General features: G+C 41.0%; 1 protein-coding gene across 7 annotated transcripts in view; it reads left to right on the forward strand.

Moving 5' to 3' along the window:
- The window catches only part of GRAP2 (GRB2 related adaptor protein 2), a 103,487-nt gene that overhangs the window by 62,166 nt on the left and 17,390 nt on the right, over nt 1–23,931 (forward strand). The window contains exon 1 of one of the 7 annotated variants that reach the window (XM_084506803.1): nt 2,895–3,073. The exons of 2 other annotated variants lie outside the window; for them this stretch is intronic. Coding sequence is in view for 1 of the 5 variants with exons in the window: in XM_084506801.1 (XP_084362927.1) it covers nt 23,559–23,617 (59 nt within the window). In the remaining 4 variants the exon portion in view is untranslated. Of the gene's footprint in view, nt 1–2,894; nt 3,074–10,092; nt 10,242–10,641; nt 10,665–23,509; nt 23,618–23,931 lie in introns of those variants that run through there. 4 more of the 7 variants (XM_084506805.1, XM_084506804.1, XM_084506808.1 and 1 more) reach the window with 4 other exon arrangements.

The raw sequence follows: 23,931 nt of genomic DNA on the forward strand, positions 1-23,931 counted from the left end.
TCATATCTAGGTCCCCACTCAGTTTGATTTTGATACATCCAGGATTTTGATGAGATGTGCTCTCATCATACAGGGCATGTCATGCTTCTTCCTGTTTCTTTGTTTTTAGTGAACGGTGAAAAGTTTGAGAGTGACAGCTTGAAGTTCTGTATGTGTACAAAAAGAACAACAAGAACAATGTCAGCATACACTTCCATGTCCTTTCAGGATCTCAGGAATAATTTAGATGTAAAAAGAGTATACTGCATTGAAATGACATTACAAGTATTTGGGGTGGTGATACTTCTACATTGAGAGATCATATACTCTTAACGCACAGAGGTATTTATCTGCTACTCCAAGATATTAAATGGGTAGGATGTTCTAGAGATAAAAATATGTTAGTATAGTTGAATCATAGCAAAACCAAGTCATTAGCTTAAAAGATCCTCCTCTGACAAAAATAAAAATAAAAAAATAAGAAGAAATGTAAGATGTTCTTATTTAAATAATACTCAAATCAAGTTATTGAGACTATAAAGGCTTGAAGCATTGGTATACCCATGAATTATTTTCCTGTCTTTTGCTTTTGGTTGTCAGTTAATGTCATATAGATCATGTTACATAAATGAAGTTGAACACAGTTTAGGTATTAGTGTTAGTAGACAAGAAATCAACATCTGATTCTTGCACTCTGTGCTTCCGTCCCTGAGCCAACTCTGTGTGATTAGTCCTACAATGCTGTATATATAACTGATTTTTAGTCATATTGAAAATTATTTACATATTGAAATGCTTACCAGACTAAAGTTTCTAATGCAAAGTGAAAAATACTTTTTTTTTTTTTTTTTTTTTTTCCTGAATAGTTCAGAGTATTTTATCTTAGGCCAAATGGAAAGTTATGTTTTGTCCACCCAAAAAAAAAAAATATATAAAAGTTTGCTTAAGGGTTTAGTGTTTTACTTTTTTATTCAAATCACAGAAAATATTGAGATAAAGAGCAGTTTTAAATTAAAAAATCAGAACATTCCATATCAGAAGTGCTTAAGACATTAAAAGAGCAAGAGAGCAATTTAGTAGAAATTCACAAAACAGCTTAATCCTTCTCTGTAATTTTTAGGGTCAAAAGATACTATTAAAACCATTTTTTTTCCAACACTAGATATTTCATTATTATGAATCATAACTTTTTGTTCATTTCCATTTGTAACATCTGTGGTCTATTGAGAGATACAGATACAACCTGAGCAATCTGGCTTCTTGTTTTTCAAAGTCAACAATAATTAGGAGTTTAAAACATTTTGTATCTCTGCTTTTGACCAGTAGGCTGGAAAAAGCACAGACATTTGGCCAAGCTCTGAACCATGCTCAGGGAAACAGAATCTCATCCAGGTCCTCAAACTGGTACAGAGACGATAAAAGAGGCTTCAAAAAACCAGGGACTGTGGATTTCACTGACTCAAGAACTCGATAATTTATACATCTGTTTCAGCTTCAGCAAGTAGTCCTTTTCTTGCTTACAGTCAACCAGCCAGAATTTAGATGTTTTTAGGCTATGATTTCAAGTGGTCTCTGAGCAATGGCTGCAGGGAGAAATTTCACTTGATGTCAAGCCTTTTTTACTCTTCTCTGAAACACCCGGTGCTATCTGCTGCAGGCACAGCACCGGATGGCCATGGGCCAGGGCAAGCACTGTGTTTCCTAAAGGGGCTCCTGCCCTCCTGTAACAACTTTTCCAGTCATCAACATCCCTTTTTCCACAGGCCACTAGCAGTCCTTAGGCTGGAGGATGGACTGGAGCCCTGTGGGAAGAAAAGGAAAGAAAATAAAAGACTTTTGTGAGGCTGAGCCCCGATGGGGACAGGACAAGCACCGGGCAGGGCCATCACCTGCCTCTGCTCTGGGGCAGGGGAGACGGCCACCATTTTGTGTGGGGATGGTGGGTGGAGCCCATGGCAGAGGCATGAGGTGGCACAGCCTATTCAGTGGCCCCACGGTGTACCTTCAGCCTTTAATCACCCGGGGAGAAACCTTAATTACACATTTTTTTTCCCCTTGCATTTACATGGTCCATAAATACTTTGCCATCTGAAAGAGACGTAGCACAGATGTTGGCCAGGCAAATCTTCGGCGCTCTGTGTAGATGGCAGTTGGTCTCTTCAGGCCGTCAGCCTCCTGCGGTGCACCCCTGCTAGTGACTAAACTGGTGCAACAACTAAATAAACAGATGTGCTTTTTTTTTTTTTTTTTTTTTTTTTTTTTTTTAATAAGATTCAGATTTTCATGCCATTTTCTCACAGCTCAAAGACAGCTCCCCTAATGACGATAATCCTGAGGCCTGCTAAAATCCTGGATGCTTTCTTATAGTACCTCCCTCTTGGCCCATGTCTGTGCTGCTCGAGATGACCCTTTTGTTTGCTTGTATTTTCTGTGCACCTACACGTGAGAGACACATCTTCTCACATGTAGGTGCACTGTGTGACCTGCAGACTCTGTCACATCAGGGGGATGTATGGCAGGAGAGGTGCCTTACAAGTTCAAACAGGTAGTTTATGACCACCCATCACCCGATATTAGAGAAGAGGGTATCTTTCAGGACACACTTGATGGCTTGCTCCTGTGAACACTATTTGTGTCCAACAGTGTCCGGTATTTTCCAGACAGATACACTGAATACCCAAGTGTTGAGCAAGTTATGGGGTGCCCCTGTGCTTGAGATGCAGCTGGAGTGGCGAACAGCTGTAGCGTTCACAGAAACTGCTCTTGAGCAGCTGTTACCCTGGCAGTAGAATAATAAAACCACACTAAGCTGAGCCCCACACCCGGCTCTGTAAGCTGCCGTGCCTGCGAGTTCCTGCGTGGTTTGTGGTTTGCACCCTGCCGGCTTGATTGGCTGTGCTTGGCGAGGGAGAGGTGAAGATGCCTCAGTGAAGTCCTGTGTGTCCTGAATGGCTCTGCAGGCTTCAACCCGTGCTGAGCACTGGCACTGAAGGCAGGAGGCAAGTTGGTTATCTTGTTATGAAACTCCTACTGCTCCCCACCGTTTTGTCTCAGCACAGATCCTGAAACAGCAGAGTGCAACCAGCCCTCAAAGGTACAGATCTGCTTGACTCCTTGCTTCTTTCGCTATGAAGTTTTAAGAGTAGCGTTGGCTAAACTAGCATGGCATTCTCTGCAGAGTTTAACAAGGAAGATCTTACATGCAAGGCTGAGAATTCAGTGTGTTTTCACTTCCACCACAGCTGCATCAAGCTTTTCTGTTTGTCAATGGGGGATCAGGAATGTTCTCGGAAGAAGAAAATAATGTTTTCTTTTGTATTGTTTTATAGTCAGAAGGACAAAGCAAAGGGAGATCCAGATTTCCCAGAAACTTTAAGGTTGCCCTGAGAGAGATCAGGCTATTGTGTCTCCAAGATACCCAGTGTGATCATACTGACTGGGGCAAGATGCCTAAAAGAAAAAATGCTTCTGGCAACTGCAGATCTGGCATCACTGACCCTTTTCTTGTTGTTTCCTGTGAAATGTGCTAAAGTCTCAAGGGATAAGGCCTGAATGTAATTTCTCCTTAATTGCTTCGTTAACATTCTTATGAAGTTTTTTGGTGGACTGTAAGCGCAACATGCAACACTGGTATGAGACATTTTGTTAGGATGGCATGCTAGAGAGCTGCGTGGCATGGTCTATGTATGTTTCACGTATGTTTGTGTGTATGGAGAATGCTTGAACTGCTTGACCTGTCTTGCAGTTCACTTCGGAGCAAAAGGATATCAGTCTCCAGGACATTATTTAGCAGTGTGTATTAGTACAATTTTTTTCTAGAAAAAATAATGTAAACTCTTTTCAGCAACAGTGGGAGAAGCTGTTGCATACTTGTCTGGAGAAGAAAGGTTTTGTATTAACTGAATTTCAAGTAAATGGGTATGGCAGGAAGAGCTGGGCTTTTGGGTGAGAAACCCTGAAGCCCGTTGTTTGTGTTTTGGCATGGCCCATACTTTAGCCTCTGTCCCAGGTCTGTGAATATGCCATGAACCCTATCTATGATGTGACGGTGAAATGAATTGGGGAAAAGATATGAAGAAAACCTGTGAAGAGGGGAAAAACGAACAAACAAACAAAACAAAACAAACAAAAAACAAACAAACAAACAAACAAAAAAACAGTTTGTATCCCGCTGAGTCAATTCCTCAGACTTTCCCATCAAGTGATATTTATCTCTGCATCCTTTCTTGCATCCAAATTTGGTAATTCCCCAGATAAGAGATTAAACACAAAATAGCCCTGTATGTGCAGGAAACAGAGTGACCTGGAGGTGGATGGATAAGCGATGTGAAACGTACCCATATAAATTTGGCTTAATTTTGTTGTCTGGATTTGGAAGTTAGCTTCGTCTCTACTATTCTTCTCCATACACAGCTTCTAAAATTGTTATGACTGAGGTATCTTCAAGGGCAAAACAAGAATTGACTTTTCACAAGACAGAATTTTTACAGTTCCTAGAGTACCAGGGCTCTGCTGTTCAACTTAGCTGTCTGTCCTATCTCATATACCTTTTTACATTAGTTTGCAGAAGGTATAGTATGTCTGGAAGCCTGTCTGGTTTCCATAAGTTATAGCCATTACTCTATAATAAAAGACATCACTTCTCTCTTCAAACCTTGTCTTCTCTTACCTAGTCATACAGAATATTTTTTTCCACACTTCTTACCTTCCACTCTTGCAACCATATGTCACTGCCCTCCATTTTCACTGATTCAAGGGCAGCAGCATGAGGAAGTAATGCCCTCCGTACAATGCTACACGTTGCCCTCCCCATCAGTTTGCAGCTTGACAGCAGCTCTCTGTGGCCACAAGCAATATCTGAAAGTTTGGCAGGCAAGAGGTTGCTATTAAGCCACAGGTCTGGAACTACTGCTGTAGGCAGTCTTTTTTGGTTTATTTTTACTGCCTGACATAATGAAAATGATCTTCATCCCCTTCACTATGTTTCTTCCCCTAACAGTATTTTCACTTGAAATTCTCCTCTTAGTAGAGCTGTAAGATATACACCATAAAATACACTCGCTGCCAAGTTTAGTCTCTGATATAAGTAGTCAGAAGGGCCCAACCACTGTGGCTGGGGAAATGCCATATGTTTTACCAGTAATGAAGCACTTCTACCACCACTTGGTATCCCTATGTGTTTGGGGCTCGTTTTAGTTTCTTTCATTTTTATGATATAATAAGGCCCTATCTTCCTCTACCTTTCTCTTTTCCCTCCAGAGTCTGGTTTTAGTGTAAGAGAAATGTAACTATCCTGTCTTCTTTCAGTTCCTTAAAATGCTACACAGAATATGATGATTGTCACACACTTGATCTGAGGCTCACGGCTGGCTGCAAGCCATGTTCCAGTCAGCACAAATGGCATCCATAAATCCCTTGACATATTTCAAAAATCTTCACTTTGCAGCTCCCTTGAAGGAGACTTCCTATTTTTTTCAGCTAAGTTTTCCACCATTCTTCGTACTTTTGGGTGGCACCAAATGAAGTGTATTGCCATCAGGGGTTATACGGCAGCAACTTTAGTTTTCCTGTATAATCGTTTCTTCTTAATGTCTGCACAGATTTTTGGCTATTGATGGGAATTTTGCCTCTTTGCCCTTATGATGGGGTCAGTATGAATGCTGTTACTGTATAGTTATAATCAGACTTATGTAAATGAATGTAAAGTCATTGAGATGTCAGAAGCACTAAAGCCGTACTAGTTTAACTAACCTAATAATCTGCAAAAATGAACAGGCCTTCTGAGAATCAAGCTTTATGGCTCAAAAGCCATAACCGCAGCCCATGTCAGTACCTCCATGTATGACTATGCTGTACTTTATAGATGTCTCCTACAGTTCAAAGAGGTCGAGTAACTTGTCTGGAGGTGCACAGCAAATCTTTACCTGAGCTGGGCTTAGAAACTGGATTCTTGGTCTTGTTTCTTAATCAGTAGACAAGGCTGCCTTTTTTCTGTGTTTTATAGTGACAGTCTCATTTTAAATGTGATTTCAAATAAGCACTTTTTAAAAAAAAGAGTGCAAAAGGGAGGGACTTGCGCAAACATGAGTGGAACTGGTAGTGATACTAGCTAGGCTAACAAGCGTAGTAGGTACTATCACCTTCATGTTTCGAGGTACAAACTGATTCCCATGATATAGCCATTTGAGTGGGTTGATGCTCTACTCAGATGTTTCTGATCTCTGGTCCCTCTTGTGCCAGGGATATCAGGCTTACCTAGCTGCGTAGTCTGGGTGAGAGGAAGGGCATCTTTTCTTCTTCTGGCTTTAGCCCAGAATACTGTCTCTGAAATATAGTAAATACTGTTGCTAGCTTCAGATAGATGAGAATGAAAAAAGTGATCTTGGAAGGGTCTGAGTTCTTCCTGTAGCCTTACATTTTTTGAAATTGTTTTGCTGATTAGAGAACCACACTAAAGTACCATTTAAATAACATCTAAGCAGGGGAGACTAACCTTTGAGGAATAAGCTTGCTAAGAAGGGCCACATTATGCTGGCACTGAGTTCATAGGTTAGTACTGTGAAATATTATGAGATGAAAGAAAATGACTGGAATGCCTAAATGAGCAGTATGCACCAATACATGATGAAATCCTTTTTTCCTCTCTCTCGGAGCTCCAACATCCATCCTTCTTCCCTCTCCCCAAGTCTATAACCTTTTTTACATGCAGCTTTATCTTTTCTGAGCAGTGTATGGTTATAATTGCATGCCATTCTTTTCCCTGAGGCACTGTATGCCTTGTGTTCTCTAGACGTTTCTTTCTAGTTCCCCAATTTATTTATTTTTTATTATCTCATCGTGACAAATTTGCCAGTAACCCTTAGAGTAAAAACTTCAACCCTCAGAGCTCTGGCATCTCTCTTTTATTTTTAAAATCTAGCTACATAAATAACAACATCATGTTTCTAGGTCGTAGCCCCTCCAAGCTACAGCTGAGTTCTGGCACAGGAGACACACTCCTTAACCCTGCAAACTAAACAGGGATTATCTTAGGATGTGGGCAAACTTCTAAAATTATCTTGGTGCACGACTGTGCTCTGATAATTGTTTTTCATGCAGAAGTGTGTAGCATCTAAAGATAAGATACTGGAGGCATTCTGGCTGTTTGTACATGGGATTTGCTGTACCAGATCAGACTATCCATATATCACGTCCCGTATGCTACACAAATAGTGGCTTAAACATAATGATTTGGAGAAAGGTGGCCCAACCCTCTGTCAGCTGGGTATGCAGAGCTCTTGCATGGATGGAACAAATACTTTCTAACAGGGCAACTAGTTTACAGAGTGAAGTTTCAAGTTGTATTATCATTATGCTAACAGACTCATAATGCTTTTGTTGAACCCTAATGTGTTTGGCTCCTCCTTTTTTAGTAATCCTGACAGCGTAACAGATCTCTGAGATTCAATCCATCAAACTAAAACATTTTCCTGATTCTGTACAGTATAGGAGAACTGAATCTGGTCTCAACGTATTTTCCTGTCTTGAACAAAAGGAGAATCTTAATTCATTGAAGTCATTAAATACTTTGAGAAGGGAATGAATAGAATTGCAATATTACAGTGCTAAAGATTATATAGGTGTTGTCATAATGTCATTACCTTCAGCAGGAGCAATGTACAGCAGTGGCACCCTTTGCCTACTGATTTGGTATAGTGTATGTTTCTATCTCCTCTATTCCAAGTAATTACAACTGTGATACATGCCTAAATGGTTTAATGCTATCTTCTCCTTTTGCTGTAATGATACCATGCAATAATCAAAGCCTCTGAATGTTCGTGATGTCAGAGCAGCTTTAAGTGATGTTCAAGAAAATATTTTTTCTTTCCCACGACATCACGATGAGGCAGTTCTCAGTGGGGCTGATACCTCTGTGCACAGTTGGAGTTTCATCATTAAGAGCAGCAGCTGCTTCTGTCTGTTTCCAAGAGAAGCGAAGCCAAGTGTGCCTGACAAAAGATGATGGAGTCTCCGATGTCTGCAGACAATCCTGACGTGAAGCGATGAACAATTTGAAAGGGCCATGCTAGCTGTGGGCAGCTTGGGTATCTTGAAAAGTCCCTCTGTAGCATCCCCTGAAGGAAAAAATTAAACACCAGGGTTTTTTTTGAAGGGGATTTTTTGATAAAGAAATAAGATAAAGATAAAAAGGCTACCAATTTTGGGAAAACCTTAAAATGTTTTCAATGCGAGATTTTTACGATCTTTGAGTAGAATGACGATCTGGATTAATCCATTATCAAGGTTACAGAAACAAATAAAAGATCAAACCCAAAGTGTCAAGATTCTTAAAGAATCTACATTTTAAATTAATTTTAGTCCTTAAATTAGTTAGTAAATTTAAGTCTAAATTCTCAGAAAATTCATTATGTGGTCTTACAGTTAGTGCTGTAATTCTCAATGAATGTGATGCTTCTCATACATTAAATAAAACACTGGCTTTTAATTTTAAATATAAGACTGAACTCAGCTGTAAGTACACAGATATGCCAAGTACCTCCATAGTTTTATTTTGTTTTTATTTTGATTTTTCAATACTGTTCTGGTTTGGTACCCTTGGCTGTTGAGGTCACTGTGGGAAGCAGGGTTGAAGCAAACACAGGATGATGGCTGTAGACATTAATTATTCATTAATAATTGTAGCTTCAGAATGGGTTTAGAAGTACTTTCCTAAATCTCCAGAGCTTCTGAGGGTCAGCTCCTTAAGCACCCTGAGCTCTATTATTAATTAGTTCCTTCACAGCATGGCTTCAGCTGACTTTCAGACACTGTTGACACCATATCCTTTGCACTGACAGGGGTTATTTCTCCACTGTGAAAAACAGGCAATTCCTTAATATTCAAGTGGTTTACTCAAGGTCTATTCCTCAATATGGAGTATCAGGGAACAGAAAGCACAGGTGATTTGGTGGCAGGGTGGGTGGCTTTGGTCAATACAATACAATTGCCTGGAAGGTACCTCCAACAGCTACATCAAGGGGATAATTCCAACAATTTATTTATACAATAGCTGTCTTAATGAAAAATAAATAAAAAAACAGTTCTTGCAATGAAGGTAAAGTCATTAAAGTCATAGCAGAAGATGACCCAGGCTTCAGCAAGCTCTCAGTCTAAAGAGAAAGGTAAATGAAGTGTGGAAAGTAGAGGGGAGGAAAGACGAAGGGCTTGTTCGAGTGAGGAGCTCCCTCAGTGTTGTCCTGCCAGGGCAGTGGCTTGGGGACAGTTCTTTGGTGGCCTCTGAAACTCCTGAATAAGAGTTCCTTTTTCTGGCTTGCTTTCCATCTCTTTGGTAGTACCTCAAAGCTCCCCACACCTGCTTTTACCTGTATTATTACTGAATCACTGTAGTAAATCAACAGGGGTGCCACTCAACTGAAGGATTCCTTTCCTCTCCATAGCCAGCTAAAGAGCTTTTACAGCTTTTGCCTTTCTTTGCATGCTACAGCCTCCAGAGGCACTGAGAATGGTAGCATGCTTGTAACCACTGCTTTGAGTCTTTTAAGCACCTTCTGGTTTCATCTGGTAATTTAGGGGGGATTTCAAAGGAAGCTCTCTGCACTTCAGGAGATGGTGGTAGTGACTCAGAGGGAATCGAGCCCTTCCCTCTGCCTCAGTGCTGAATGATTTGTCCTAACGCACTTCTTGCAAGTGAGACCCCTCGACCACAGCTTGATTACCTGTGGTCATCAATTGTCCTTCGGCTAATTGCGTAAGTCTGAAGGTGTTTGCCCTGATAGCCCAGGCAGATTTCAGTTTGCCTTCTGCACATGTGACATTTTGATTTTAATTGGGCAGTTGTTGCTTCTGCTCCTAACCTGCTGTGCACTGCTGAAAAGCACGGGAGGATGGATTTCATTGTTAGGTGAAGGGATAGATACAGAGGCGGAGAAAGTGGCAGCCAAACTGGAGGTACCCTCCGGGGTAAATGTGAGGTCAAAGGACACAGTTGTCATGTTCTAATATTCAGGCTTACTGGCTCTGCTACTGCATACCAGCAGTGTCCAGAGAAGCACAATTCTCAATGAGGCTGCGGCAAGAAAAGAGCTCATAATAGGGTTTCTTAATTAAACTGCTGGGTAGTTCTAGCAAGAGAAGCCAAAGGAGCAGCTGTAATCCTTTAAAACACACCAGGGAGAAGCTACAGCAGTGTGTGGCCCCTGCACCCTGCCCAGCATTGCTGCATCCCCCTCTGATGAAGCCAATCAGGATGAAAGAAATACAAAGTGAGACTGAATTTAATTCCTGGTTTGTGAAACATGGTGGAAATCTCTTGGGGTGAACAGCAGTTATTTTCTTAATGATTTACTGCTGTTTGGAACTGTTTCTGTTTGGTATGGTTAGTTTTACTTTTTTTGTATGAAATGTTTTTAGCCTTCAAGCAGGATGTTCTTTTTGAAATGTTCTTCTGTTCAGTCTAAACAAGCCTGGCATGACATTTTCTAAGGGGGTGGTGAAAAATGCATCAACTTCTGCTATACAATCTCAAACACCTAATTGGCTTCAGCTTGGGAAGGGTTGAGTGCCTACCTCTTTCCTTGACCAGCTGCAAAGTCCAACCATTTTCAGACTGAGCAACCAAGAAACAGTATGCCAAAATTTAGTGAATGCTTTTTCAGGATATTTGGGGATTAGCATCTGTTCCAAAGGTAATCACTTTATTAAGTATAGCTTAATTTTTGAAAAGCTGCAAGCTAAAACAAAAAGCTCATCTTCAAGACTAAAGAGACATCACACTGTAATCAAGTGTTACAAGATATGCAATAGTAATGAAACTGAACATTACAGTTTCTTAAATCTGATAGCAAGTAAAATAGATATGAGTAGAACAAACTGGTAGAAAACGGAACAGAAAATGGAAGTGCAGTCAGCAGAGAGGTTTGGGTATTTTTTGTGTGTTTTATATGGAAACAGAAGTTTAGTATTGAAAATGTTCTTAGTTTATTCAGTTTGAATAAAATTCATCTAGTTCATCAGTGAAGTAATCACACTAATCCCTATTTTGAGGGTATAAATCTTGGAGAAGTGCATGGACCTTGCCTGAGTCTTGTGATGAGTAGTTCTTACCATAGGCTGGTTTCCCACTGCAGAGCCCTTACCACATTCATGATGCATCTTGAAGGGTGAGAGCTGCACAGTTCCTACACTTCACAGCTCTCAAAACTGTCTTCTGCAGGTTTTCTAAGGTATGTAGAAGAGGAGCACCTCTTGAAGGCTGTATAAGATATGTGACATAGATCGCCTTCAGTGTCTAGCTTGGTCTTTTTATCTGCTGTGTCTAACCAAGATTTTTTTTTTTTTCATTCTGGAATTTCCTTATTTCCTTTTTTTTTTTTTTTTTTTTTTCCAGAATTCTATCTACAAACAATGCTTTTCTAAAGTTATGTAGTAAAAGTGTAAGGCATACGAAATTCAGGAAATAATAACTGTAATGATCATTTTAATGTGTTTTGATAATATGCAACTGTATAATTGGAGCCTAGCACTGAAGTAAATATGATTTTTTAAAATATATATTTTTTAATCTTTTAAGGTAAATACTGAAAGGAAAACTTGAATCATTTAATGAACATTTTGTACCTAAATGATTTTCAGTATGCCTTTGATCTACACAGGTACATAATTTCTTATTGCCTGATTGAGACTCGTGTTGCATTAGAGTAGTCGCTGTATAAAAATTGGGTTGCATCCTCATCTCATATAATTTCAAAGTTATCCCTGCCATGAGCAGGGCCTTGAACTGAGTGAACTCCACAAGTCCCTTTTAATCTAATTATTGTAGGATTCCATAAACAGTCCCAACCCATTGGTTTTTGTTAAGTTGCACCATATAGAAGAATACCATCTGTGACCGCCTGCTGCTCCAAGTAGTTTGCATTAAGTACAGGGAAGACAGTCCAAAGAATAAGGAAAAAGAGATATAACAATGAAAAAACACAATCAATTCAATACACTGGCAATATTATTATGATAATTTCTTTTCAACTCTTTCATGAGGTGATTCTTAGATGACAATGCTCCCATCAGCACAGTGTGTTTGGGAGAATACTTGTAGGAACAAATGACTGTGACGTTTTATTGTGTTATGGAAGAAATAGCATGTTGTCCTCTCCTCGTAAACCAGACTGAAATGTTGAATGCAACAGCTGGCTTCTTTAGATGTGCGCACACCTATTTCTCAGACTTGAGAGTTGAGGTAAAACAATTGCACTCTCACAATTGCAGGAGCTGGTGGGGCCAGAGCTGATTTTCAGAGGGTCTGTGAACTGATTTGTAGCTGCCGTAGATCATGCTGTGCCACTGTCCTGATTACCCATGTGTAGATTCTCTCCCCATTTCACCACCACTTCCAATGGCTATTGCACCTTTTTGGACCTCAATAGGTGTGCCTTGGAGTAGACACACTAATTAAAATTGGATTTCCAGCTCATTCCATTTTATCTGATGTACAAAACCAATACAAGCATAGTGGATAGGTTGAAACTGCAATAATATGTCTGGGGTTGTAACCCAAATAAATAGAAAAGTATATTTTTGTAAACATTTTTTTTTTTTTTTAATGAGAATTGCATGTGCTTCTTTATTTAATAGGGCAGAATCTGTGTAGGCTATACCCAATGTTTAGGCTTTCAGATACAGAAAACGTATGAGACTTAATACGAATACAAATGTCATGAATATACGCTTTTGTTTCCATTAAAGTAATTTTATTTGGAGATTTACGTACTGCCATTCAGTGGTTTGTATGCAAACAGTGGCTTTGAGAAAGAATGACTGAATCTGAGAGAGGTGATGTCCAGCCCATATTCACAAGGTTAATTGAGTGCAGTATCAATAACTTGCAGAATAGAGGTGCAGGTGCCGGGGTAGGGAGGATCTGCAGTGCATTAAGCAGTAAGGAAATCTTAATTTAAAGAATACAGTAAGTTGAACATTACCAAGAAAAAATTTAATTATAATAACGCAGATCTTGGCAATACCCTTTACCTATGTGACACGCTGCAAGTCCTGCTTTGGATGCAAATACGTTGTTAACTCTGTGCAAAACCAAACCTGACTGCTTTTAGTTTGAGACAAGATCCCAGTGCTCTGCTTGCCACACACAACTGATGTTACGTCTCCTCCAGAATTAGTTCAAGTGTGACCCTCTGCTTCCATATCACAGCCAGATTCTCCATCTTCATCCTTCTTTGTGACATAACCTTGAGTAGTCTCATGAAGCATCTTTTAGGTTCACCTCCTTCACCTTCTGAAAATATTTTCTTGGCAGTGTTTCACCAGGATCTTCATAGTGATAGATTTATTTTTTTTTTCTTTTCCTTAAGCAAGGGCTAAATCGGTCTCTTTGTCCAGAATTTCAAGCCCAAGGGCTTGAACTGAGGCTCCCCCAAGGGCTTGAACTGAGGCTCCTAAGCCTCATAGGTGAGCATGTGTTTTAAAATAATATAATACTTACAGTTGCTAAATATGCATGGCTCAGACTTCAGTGGGAAGTATAAGCAGTCAGACTCTGCAAACTTGTGCTTCCAGCTGGAATTACAACCAACGGAGAAGGAGCATAACGTTAGGCCAGCTCACGCTTTAAGAAGTTGCCATATATTATTATTTCCATTGAGGTCTAAATAAGTGGTTCATTGCTGCTGATATTTGACTAGTGCCTAAATTCCAGATTCAGCTGATACCTGTTCCCGGATGCCCCCTGTCACCCACATGCACCTTCCCTCCAAGTGTACACAGACCAACTCATTCACAGTTGCTCAGACCTGTGTTTGCCAAGGAAAACACGACACACATCACCTGAAGTGTGCTCGCGGGACCTCTGTTCCTCTGTTCAGGCATACTGCAAATGAACATCTTTCATTATAATCAGATCCCTAGAGATACAAATGTTCAAACATACTTTTGCTCAGATGTGTTCAGGCTTGCATGCAGAATGCCTGCTCTCGTACAAGGGCAGAAGAGGCAGTTTGCAGGCTGCTGCGCTCACCCAGACATGCGTGTAATCCCACTTTCTCACACGCATGCAGCCTGCTGTTTTCCATGTGTGTATTATAGAAAAAAAAATTGTAAATCTCTTTTTTTCCCATCCTGCCTAACATGCAAATGTGGATAGCACATTGAGATTAGAAGTAAATGTAGCAGAATGACTTCAGTCAACCTCAAATGTCGAATGACTCATTCACACCCTTTGCGCAGTGTTCCCTTTTTGCCACATGCCATCTATTGAGCAGTCTGGCGGCTGCGTGGTTCCCTGCTGCAGAGCTGCAATCGATCGCTCGCTCGCTCGCTGGAGGAGCGGGGCCGTGATTAGCCATGCAGGGTGTGCAGGGGTTACCCGGTGAGGTTCCCATCAGCCTCACTGCTGGGAAAGTTCCCGTGCTGCAGGCGTAGGAAGCGTGGGATGTCGGGTCTCATCTCTGCCTACAGGAACTTTGTGTGCTTAATGACATCTTAGTCTGCACATCAGTTCAGCAACCGATATTCCTACATCAGGATGAGGTCTGGATATTTCTACTCCAGATGCTGAGACCCTATTCCAATTTGATTAAACTTATTTATGGATTAAGATAAATAAGGACAAGTTGTTTCTACTTGAGAGTAAAAGTGTCTACACATTAAATCATTCAAGAACTGCTGCTGTACTTTAATTTCAAAGGTATCGTAATCCAAATGAACTAAAAAATGCATAGACAAGCATGAAATATGTTCCATGCTTCTACTTAAAATGCTACGATTTCTGTGCAGAGACAAACCCCAGGAATAGTAACAAGCTGGCGCTCACATTTACCTTACAATCGGAAGAAAAATTGGATTGACTGTTGGAGTTGCATCTTTAAACATATGAATTATTGTAATTGATTGCTTTTAAAACCCTTTCAGAAACATTCCCAAGTGCAGATTCGTGCGGGCTGACTTTAATTTATGGAAAGGCTGTTTTGTAGCACTTAAGCCTTGTAAAAGGGGTGCTGTGTTTAAATGGAAGTTGGGCCATGAAGATCCATTAAGCAGAAAAAAAAAAAAAATAACAGCTAATGCAGCACTGAGGCTCAGAATGCAAATATGCAAGTAGTGACATTATGTAACGAAGGTACCATAGGAGTGCTAACTGTACCATGTGGCAGATACTTCTAGCAGGGTTTCAATTTCTCTGTCGTTGCCTAAACACAAAATTTTATATAAGAGTCTATCAGATGTTCTTCTCAGAACAGATGTGGCTGTGAGCTGAAATTATGTACAACATGGCCAAGATAAGAGGACTCTTGGAACCTAATTATCAGATTTCCTATGTTTGTGTTTAGATTATCATAGCTAAATGTACATTGAAGCCAACATTTATATTTCTTCCTTTTGTAAAAGCACAAGAGGAGAGGAAAAATATATAAAGAAAATGGTGAAAAAAAACTTTTCAGTAGAAAAACACAACTTGTACAGACAGGTGCAATTTTGTACAAAAATAGCTCTATGGTTAAAAGGACAAAGAAATGCTACTTTTTCTTACTGACTTAACTGTAATCCTACTTTTGTGCAAAATACTATTGGCACACAATGCGATCTTAGTAGTAGAGTTGCAAGTTTTGCACAGTTGTGTGTGTTGCTAGGGTGAATCTTACCAAGACCAAAAATAAACAAAACATACAAAAGGAAATAGCAGCTTCCTCACTGATCTCACTCTTCTTCCCATTTTACATAAAATTCCATCAGCTGGCACAATCAAAGAAACATGCAGTAGATGATTTGAAATGTAATACTATGTACCCAGCTGTAGTTGCTAGCAGATTTTCATACCATATTTTTCACTTATCCCACTCAAATGTATTGCTCTATAGTAGGGTCCAATAAAAGAGTAAAAGTTATTTTTACCAGACTGGATTAATGCCTTAATGTAACGAAATCTCTAGGTTGTGCTGTGCTCAGATATAAAGAAACGATAGCCTTCTGTTGCATCTTTTATTGTTTATATGTGAAGGGAGGAGTTTCTGTACAGTTTTGGAAATGAACCAAAGGCATGGAGCAAACTTATTCCTATTTTAGTGTTTACACTCTTTTTCTGTATTTCCATTTCACATTGTGAAATGTATGGTCCTGCCTGGATAAAAGGAATTCAGCATTCATGTGCACATCTAGTGTGTACTCACACGCAGACCATACGAGCATGAACAGCAGCAGAGCTCAGCTCTTAGCTGCAGTGCAAGAGCTCAGATTTACAGAACAGTGCATGGGATGCTCCATGTGTTTTGGAAATCTCTCTGAATGCCAAAGCTGGAGCTAATGAATCTTGAGTATTCTTTACTCATAATTGATATCCAAATAGAAGGAAAGTACCTTTGAATGTCTGGATCTAATTGTAGGTGGTTTTTACTGTCTGTGGAGGCTGGTTGTTTTTAATCTAGTCTCATTTTGACGGATTCTTGATTTTGTTCTGACTCTTTTGCACTGGAAGCAACTTTTGGAAAGTCCTTCCTGAGAGGAAACGTGCCTGAAATACAGCATCATTCCTCATCCTAGTCTCTTGTATGATCACTTTGAGAAGTCTGATAGTTGGCACATAGCACTTTGCAGACCTCTGACACCAACTGAAGTAGGACAGCAGGAGGTATGAGAAGCAACAAGTCTCCAGCTGACTTGTTGCTGCCAGCAGGATGGTTCCCTGCAGCTGTTCACAGCTGGTGTGATTCAGAGAAGCTTTGACAGTACTTGTAATTACACCACAGACCAGTTTTAGGATGAGCAGTCCCAGAATTTCACAGAGCCCAAGCATGGTCTGATCCCCCCTGTATCCCTCTCTGTTGCAGTCTTTTAATAAGCTTAGATCCTCGCAGAAGATAAAGATCATAGCGGGCTACACCTGCAAAAAACAGATGTACGTACACATATATGGATTGCAGATCAAATTCAGAGGTATGCATCCTTGTGCTTGTTCTGATCTACATCCATTTATCCTCCAATGCACCTCCAATATCAGTGCAAATACACTAAATGCACGGGGTGAAGCTATTGATTTAGTAGCCTGTTGCAGTCTTACATCCTGTGAGACCACAAAGTGCGAGCTCCACCTGCACACCAAGGCAGATCCCTCACATACATATGCACATGCACAACGGGAGTGTGATTCTTATTCTGATAACCACACACTTGCAGTAAAATACATATCAGCCAGCACTGAAGCTTACCAGAAAAAGACGAGAAAAATTGAGAGGCAGTTAGTTAGATAAAGTATGAGGGGATTTTTTTTAAAAATAAAGAACATTGAAGGAAGTGGCTACGTTTTTTCATACTTTAGGTATTCATCTGGAGGGCTCGAGAAGGAGCTGCTCGACAATTGTGCCGAAAGAGACCATTCGAAGCAACTTCCCATCAGGCGGCATTCCTCAAGTGTCGGCTCTTTAGGAGCAGTCAGGGAAAATTCATTCTGTGGGAAGCAGTTAATGGAGCTGCATTACCGACCCCTTATCGCTCTGCCTGATAGAGAGACAGCAGGTTCACTTCGGCAGCTCCGGAGCCCTGATCAGTTCAGATTAGGGGCACATTTTCTGTCTGGCTTAATCAAGCATGTTTAGGTATATTTATCATGATTAAAGGGGTGTAGCGCAGGGAGGGGGATGAAATACAGGGCGAATACTGTTCTCTAACTTCAAATGGAAGCTTAGCAAATCCCACTGAGTCACTAGGTGCTCATCAAAGGGAGAATTTAAATCCTGAAAATGAATGTTTTGTTGAACACTCCAGCACTGGATTCAAATCACCGAAGAAGAGTTATTTCTCTCTTTCTTTCTTTTGTTTCTTTCCTCCCTGTACTGCTTGCATGCAGCGAAGAAGCAAATCAGCTCATGCAGCCCATGTTGATTTTGGCTTGATAGCCACGCAGCCCCTGCTTAGCTTACCGGTAACTCAAATTCTCGTAACATGATGACAAAATTAACTATCGTCATAAAGACCTAGATGAATGGCTCCCCTAGTTTTGTCATGGTTATCTTTCAGGGAAGCACAGGGAACCGCTACAACAGCCTGGAGGACTTTGCTAATTGTTAGCGTTCAGAAGGGTCGGTGATAAACAAATTGTAGACTGGGACAAGGCTCTTTTTTTCTAGAGGTAGCACAGCTTCTCTGTCTTCACTTGGCTGTTGTTTTTATTATTATTATTATTATTATTATTTATTTGAACACTGAAAAAAGAGTTAGCCCTATTCGTTATAAAATCAAGACGTGCCAAATTTGAGGCTGGTGTAGCTTGGTATAGTTCATAGATGACAGTGACCAACTGATAAAGCTAAATGAGGTGGTGTTGGCTCCCAAGAGAGCAGTAAGGAGAAAGGTTTCATAGGTCTTTCTTGGTGCTGACAGGGATCAGAGACTGGGCCTGCTGGGGAAAGGCTCCAGAGCACAGTCAGGCTGCAGGATCCATGGGTTCTTGCCCTGAGCCACTGGCCCTCTTTAGCTCCTACGCCAGATAAGTGTAGAGCAGGCATAGGAAGAAATGCTGTTATGATGAGCGTTGTATTCTGTTCATCGTTTCCTGTGGTCTCCAAACTTCTTTAGTCTTGCAGATTCATCCAGATTTCCCAATGATGGCACAAGCTGCTGCTTGGTGAATAAAGGCCTCCTTGACAGCGTGGTGGATCTGCAGAACCTTAAAAAGTAGTTCATGACCCCCACATTGAAAACATCTGAGGCAGAACACTGCACAGCCCAGCAGGCATGCTTTGGCTCTGTGTCCTCAAAGCAGCTGTCAACACAGAAGCTGTAAACCAGTTTCTTCTGTCTGGATTCTTGGACAACCATGAAGCAGTTAAAGGAAATCTGTGGGAACCCAGGGGACTTGTTTGGCAGCAAAGAAAAGAGGTCAAAACTTCTCTTTCTCCATCGTAATCTGCTGCCTCCTTCTCTGCTAATCCATTCACTTCTGTGGCGGTTCAGTTCCTGTGATGGTGTAATTGCTGTCAAGATGATGATCTGGGATGTCACGAGCATGGCTCAGTGTAATCACTCTACAAAGACAGAAGGTGGAGAACTTAACTGATTATATACAAAAAGTGCTAGTGAGACTCTAGTAATGCAGTAATCGGGAGTTATGGAGTGGGGAATGTGAAAGAGGGAGTTGGCAGGTTTGGAGGGATTTGAAGAAAATATTTAATCTCATCAACTTTGACAGTACGTCTTTAGAATATGAAGCCAGAAGATCATAGCAATATATTCCCAAAGAAAAATCTCTCAGAAGCACAGAGATGCTCATCAGCCAGAATGGTAGGGGGTATCTTTGGAGATGAATTAGCAGTGTGATGGGAAGGGTTGCTTGAATCATACAGCAAAATAGCAACTGCTGTTCAGGATTAGAGCTGCATCTCCTTGCAGTAAGTGGTGCTACATTAATGATACCAGGCAGTGAAAGTCGTACGCTCTCCCGATGCACGCACAACTGTAGAATTAGGACAGTATTCTTACAGTTAGAGCTTATTCCTGTAAGAAAAATGGCTTCACACCCTTGCTTGAAATAGGTGTATGAAATGTGCAAGCACAGTAGGCTTTAGTCACTGCAGCTTAACTGAATGTGGTTTATGAGGGTGACAAGTCCAGCGCTAGAATAGCAATAGGTGAGTGTGTCAACAAGCGATGCAGAGTTGACTGAGCTGTTTGAAAACCCTATGATGCGAACAAGCAGGACTACTGCAGGTGACCAACACGGCGCAGAGATTTCAAGATGATCTTTATTAACAGGAGGCACAGCAAGCTGGGACGCGGCTCTGTCCAGATCAGTTCATGGAGCTCTGCAGAGAAGCTTTTACAATGCTGCCACTCCTGTGCACTCAGTCCTGAAAAAAATAACTGCCCACTAATGACCTGTCACTACGGACAGCCCAAGCAGCTGCCTGCAGAAAGCAAAGCAGTGAGAGAGGATGAATTGCTGTGTGTGGAGCACATCTGAGTGTGGGACAGGAATAGATGGGAGATCAGGCAGGAGCAGACAGCTTCCATTCATAACATTCAGCTTTATGTGGATTTACAGCCCTGATGCTCCTGAATCCACAGATGCTGAGTTATTACTTACAACAAAATATAGCAATTGAAATCTCCCTTGTTTCCACACTCCAACTTCTGTTTTCCTTGCTGGCAATGTTACTTTTGGAAGCAAACTAATTAAGAACATGGAGAAGTAGCTTACACTGAGGACAAACAAACCATAGCCTCTTAATCTTTCATATACTAGCAACCCGAACAATTTGGAGTAGGCAAAATGTTTGATTCATATGTTTTATTGGAAATAACATTTTTTCCCTTTTTTTTTTTTTCCTTTTACATTCTGTTTGCTTTTATATCTGGCAGCTCCCCGGCCTCCCAGATAGAAATTGAAGGATAAAAATGCCTTTGGAGAAGTTTTTTCTCTCTCTTGAAATCTCCAAGTAGCAAGTGCTCCTGAGGATGATGTAAGAAGTTTGCAGCAGGTCGTTGTGGAGTAATCTGTCTGCTTGGCTTGGGGTTCATGTGGTTGTCTAACAGAGATTGGTCAAAACGTGGAGTCTTCAGCCCTTTCTGTAGGGTTACCATTAATTCTGGCAGGGTTATCTGGGTGTTTCTTTGAATTTTTTTGACGATTTTTTTGTGATGGTTGGTGAAAAGGTTAACACACTACCATAACTGTGTCAGGGGAAGAGTATATAGATGTAAAAAGAAAAAAAAAAAAAAAAAAAAGAAAAGAAAGAAGGGAAAAAAGAAAAGAGCTTTTGTTCTTATCCTGTCCTATTCCCTATACTTTCTCATTGTTAGGAGCCTGCCACTGTTGAGTCTTTTATTTGCGGCAGAGAAAGCCATGTATTTTAGGGTTTGACATTAAATATATTCAATATTATCATGGAATGGTTCTGGATATCTATCAGGAAGGCAGCCAGTGCTTTCTGACAGTGCCAGGCAGCAGGCATGAGTGACAGCTCACAGCAACTCTCTTGCTGGGGGGCTCGTTAGATCACATCATGGTAAAAACAGAGAAAATAGGTCATTACAATGTGTAATGTAATGTAATCTGTCAGGCCATTCACAGAGCATGAAAATGAACATAGCTGGAAAACAAGAGGACTGTGAGGATTTGTGCCGCACCTGGCTGTACAGAAGGTTGTATTCCTGATCTGTGCAGTGATTGCGACACGTAAAACTTTCCACAACAAGAGCTGACTGCTATACACTTCTTATGGCCCCCTGCTATTCTCATCTATCTATATATACATATATACATATATATACATATATACATATATATACATATATACATATATATATATATATATATATATATATATTTTTTTTTTTTCCAGCAAAATATGTAGGGGATTATCCTCTGCAGAGCGAAATCTCATTCCTTCTACCCCGTCCTGGTTTGAGTGCTCCATAACGTACAGCCTACCTCTGTTTTCACCAGCAGCTATTCCAGGGACATGATTCCCTCCCGAAAGGGTGGTGTGTGTGGGAATGGCCACCATTTGCTGCTGGACTGGTTGGCTTAGACCAGCACAAAGCGGTGGGTTTTGTGAAGCCCTGGAGCTCATAGGAAATGGTGAATTGCGTCAGGGTACAGCTCCACGCCGCCCATGAGGCTGTGCCCAGCCAGTTTGGGGAATGAGGGGAGGAAAAGGCAAGCACACAGCAAAGTTTCTTTCACTAGGGCCTGCCAGATCCCAGCACTCTTCACAACGAGCTCCTAGCACGTATAAGAAAAAATGCATAAAAATTTCCTCTTTGCCTTTTCCATGGTTCTCATTATTTTCTACATTGCTTTTGCCTTTACCCTTCTGACATTTTTTTTTCCTAGAATGAAGCATCCTAGTCTGTTTTATGTGGACCTCTCTTGTTGAGAAACTTTCCATTCCTTTGGTCATCCTTAGCGACTTTCTCTGTACAATTTCTAAATACTACTGTCTCTGTTGTTGAAATGGAGGGATGAGAACTAGCTGCCGTATTCGAGTTACAAATATTCAGACAGGTGCCCCATGGATTTGTATGGTGACACTATGTTGCTTCAGGTTTTGTTCTCTGTTGCTTTCCTGACATTTCCTAACCCACTTTTTTGACTTCCACTGAGCTGATGCTTTGATAGAGTTATCTGCAAGGGCTCAAAGGTATCTTTCCTGAGTGATGGTTGCTAATTTTAAATTCATCACTGTGCTCATACAGTTAAGGTTGTTTATTCCCACGTCCATTATTTTGCAGTCATTAGCAGTGAGATTTGTCTTCCATTTTAACAGTATTTTGAAACCCATCTGCAAGTCTTCATGATCAGGTTTAATTTGTATTACCCTGATTTTTTTTTTCTCATCGGTAAGCTTTGTCACTTCATTTTTTCCAGATTATTTATGAATATGTTGAACTATTCATTCATTTCATAACTTTTAATAAGCTGTTAATCCTCTAAAGGAACTTTCCTCTTCCTCTTGGAGAGCTTAGGAGGTTTTTTTAAGAGTCTTCAGTGAAAATCTTCATCTGAAAGGATTTAGAAATGCAAGTACCTCATATCAACTGATCACCCATATCCACATGTTCATCAGCTCCTTCAAAGAACTGCATCAGATTTGGGCAGTATGACTTCCTTTTGCAAAAGCTGCGTGAAGGGCAATTGTGATGTCTCTGCTCTCTTGTGCCCAGTAGTTCTTTTCTTCATAATTGTTTCTATCAATTCAAACATACAGAAGTTGGACCTGCCCTTTGCATCCCCTCAAAGCACTTTTTAAAACTGTGGTGTTTGCTGCTTTTTGGCCTAGTATTGAGGCTGGGTTAGGTACACATTTTATGCCACAGCTTAATTGCTCAACCGTTACTATTTCATGCTAAGTTTACATTTCTGTCAAGATTTCTAAAATATCAAATCCTTGGATTTACTTCTGTTCATTTACTGTTTTGTCCTAAAACCTCTTCTTCCATTTCTGCAGCTGGAGACAGTTCCCCTGGCTCTTCTCTGCAGAGAAAACCCCAGTGCAGGGACCAACTCACATTCCTTTGGAAGATGCATGGATGCAGAGAATTCATTTAGCTTTTATGCCTCGTCCTTATCTTCTTTGAGCACTCTTTTTACATCTCAATCATCTGTCAGCCCTACAGACACTCTGGCAGGCTTCCTGCTTCTGTTGTCTTTGAAAATAATTTTATTACATGTTTTTATGTCTGCTGCTACTTGTTCCTCCAGATACGCTTTTCAACGGACTTTATATGGCTTCTCATTTAACTTGCCAGATCTGTGCTCTTTTCTGTTTTCCTTATTTGGGTACAACTTACACTTTTTAAGGGACTGTACCCTCCTTTATTTGTCTGTTAAACCAGGCTGGGCTGAGGCAGCAGCAAAGGGCAGGTCCTTTTCAACTGCCAGCACCATTATAAACATTCATCGTACCAAATATTTCCAATGTTAGAGGCTGATAATGGTCCATGCCACTGTTCTGTGCCCCCATGTGCCCGCTTCTGACTGTCATCGTCCACACATGTGGACCCGCTACCGATGTGGCACATTTATTGCTGCAGGGAGGAGCCTGGTATGGGCTGAGCTCTCCTTCTCTTCCGTCCCCTAGATGGTAACGTGCCTCCTGCTTTCTAGCAAAGTGCCAGAGGAGAGGAGAGCTGCCACAAGGTATGGGGCGAGCATGGCTCAGGGACCTGGGGGGGGCTGAGCTGTGTGGGAAAGGTACCAGGGAGGATGGTGGGCTTTTGGAGGGAGAAGTAAAGAAATGCAAGGCAGGGGAAGAGCATGGGATCCCAGCGCCGTCTTGTTCAGCAGCTTCCCCAGCAGGGCAGTGCTTCTGCAGGACAAATCCCTGCCCCTCAGCCAAATCGGACCAGCTGGAAACCAAAGGATGAGGTGGGCAAACAGGAGGTGCTTTCCCCCACCCTAGTACTCCACACCAACCCCCCAGCACAGCAAAGATTCACGACTCTCACAATAAT

The sequence above is a fragment of the Aythya ferina genome (genome assembly GCF_964211825.1).
Source record: "Aythya ferina genome assembly, chromosome: 1".
NCBI classification, from domain to species: Eukaryota; Metazoa; Chordata; class Aves; order Anseriformes; family Anatidae; genus Aythya; species Aythya ferina.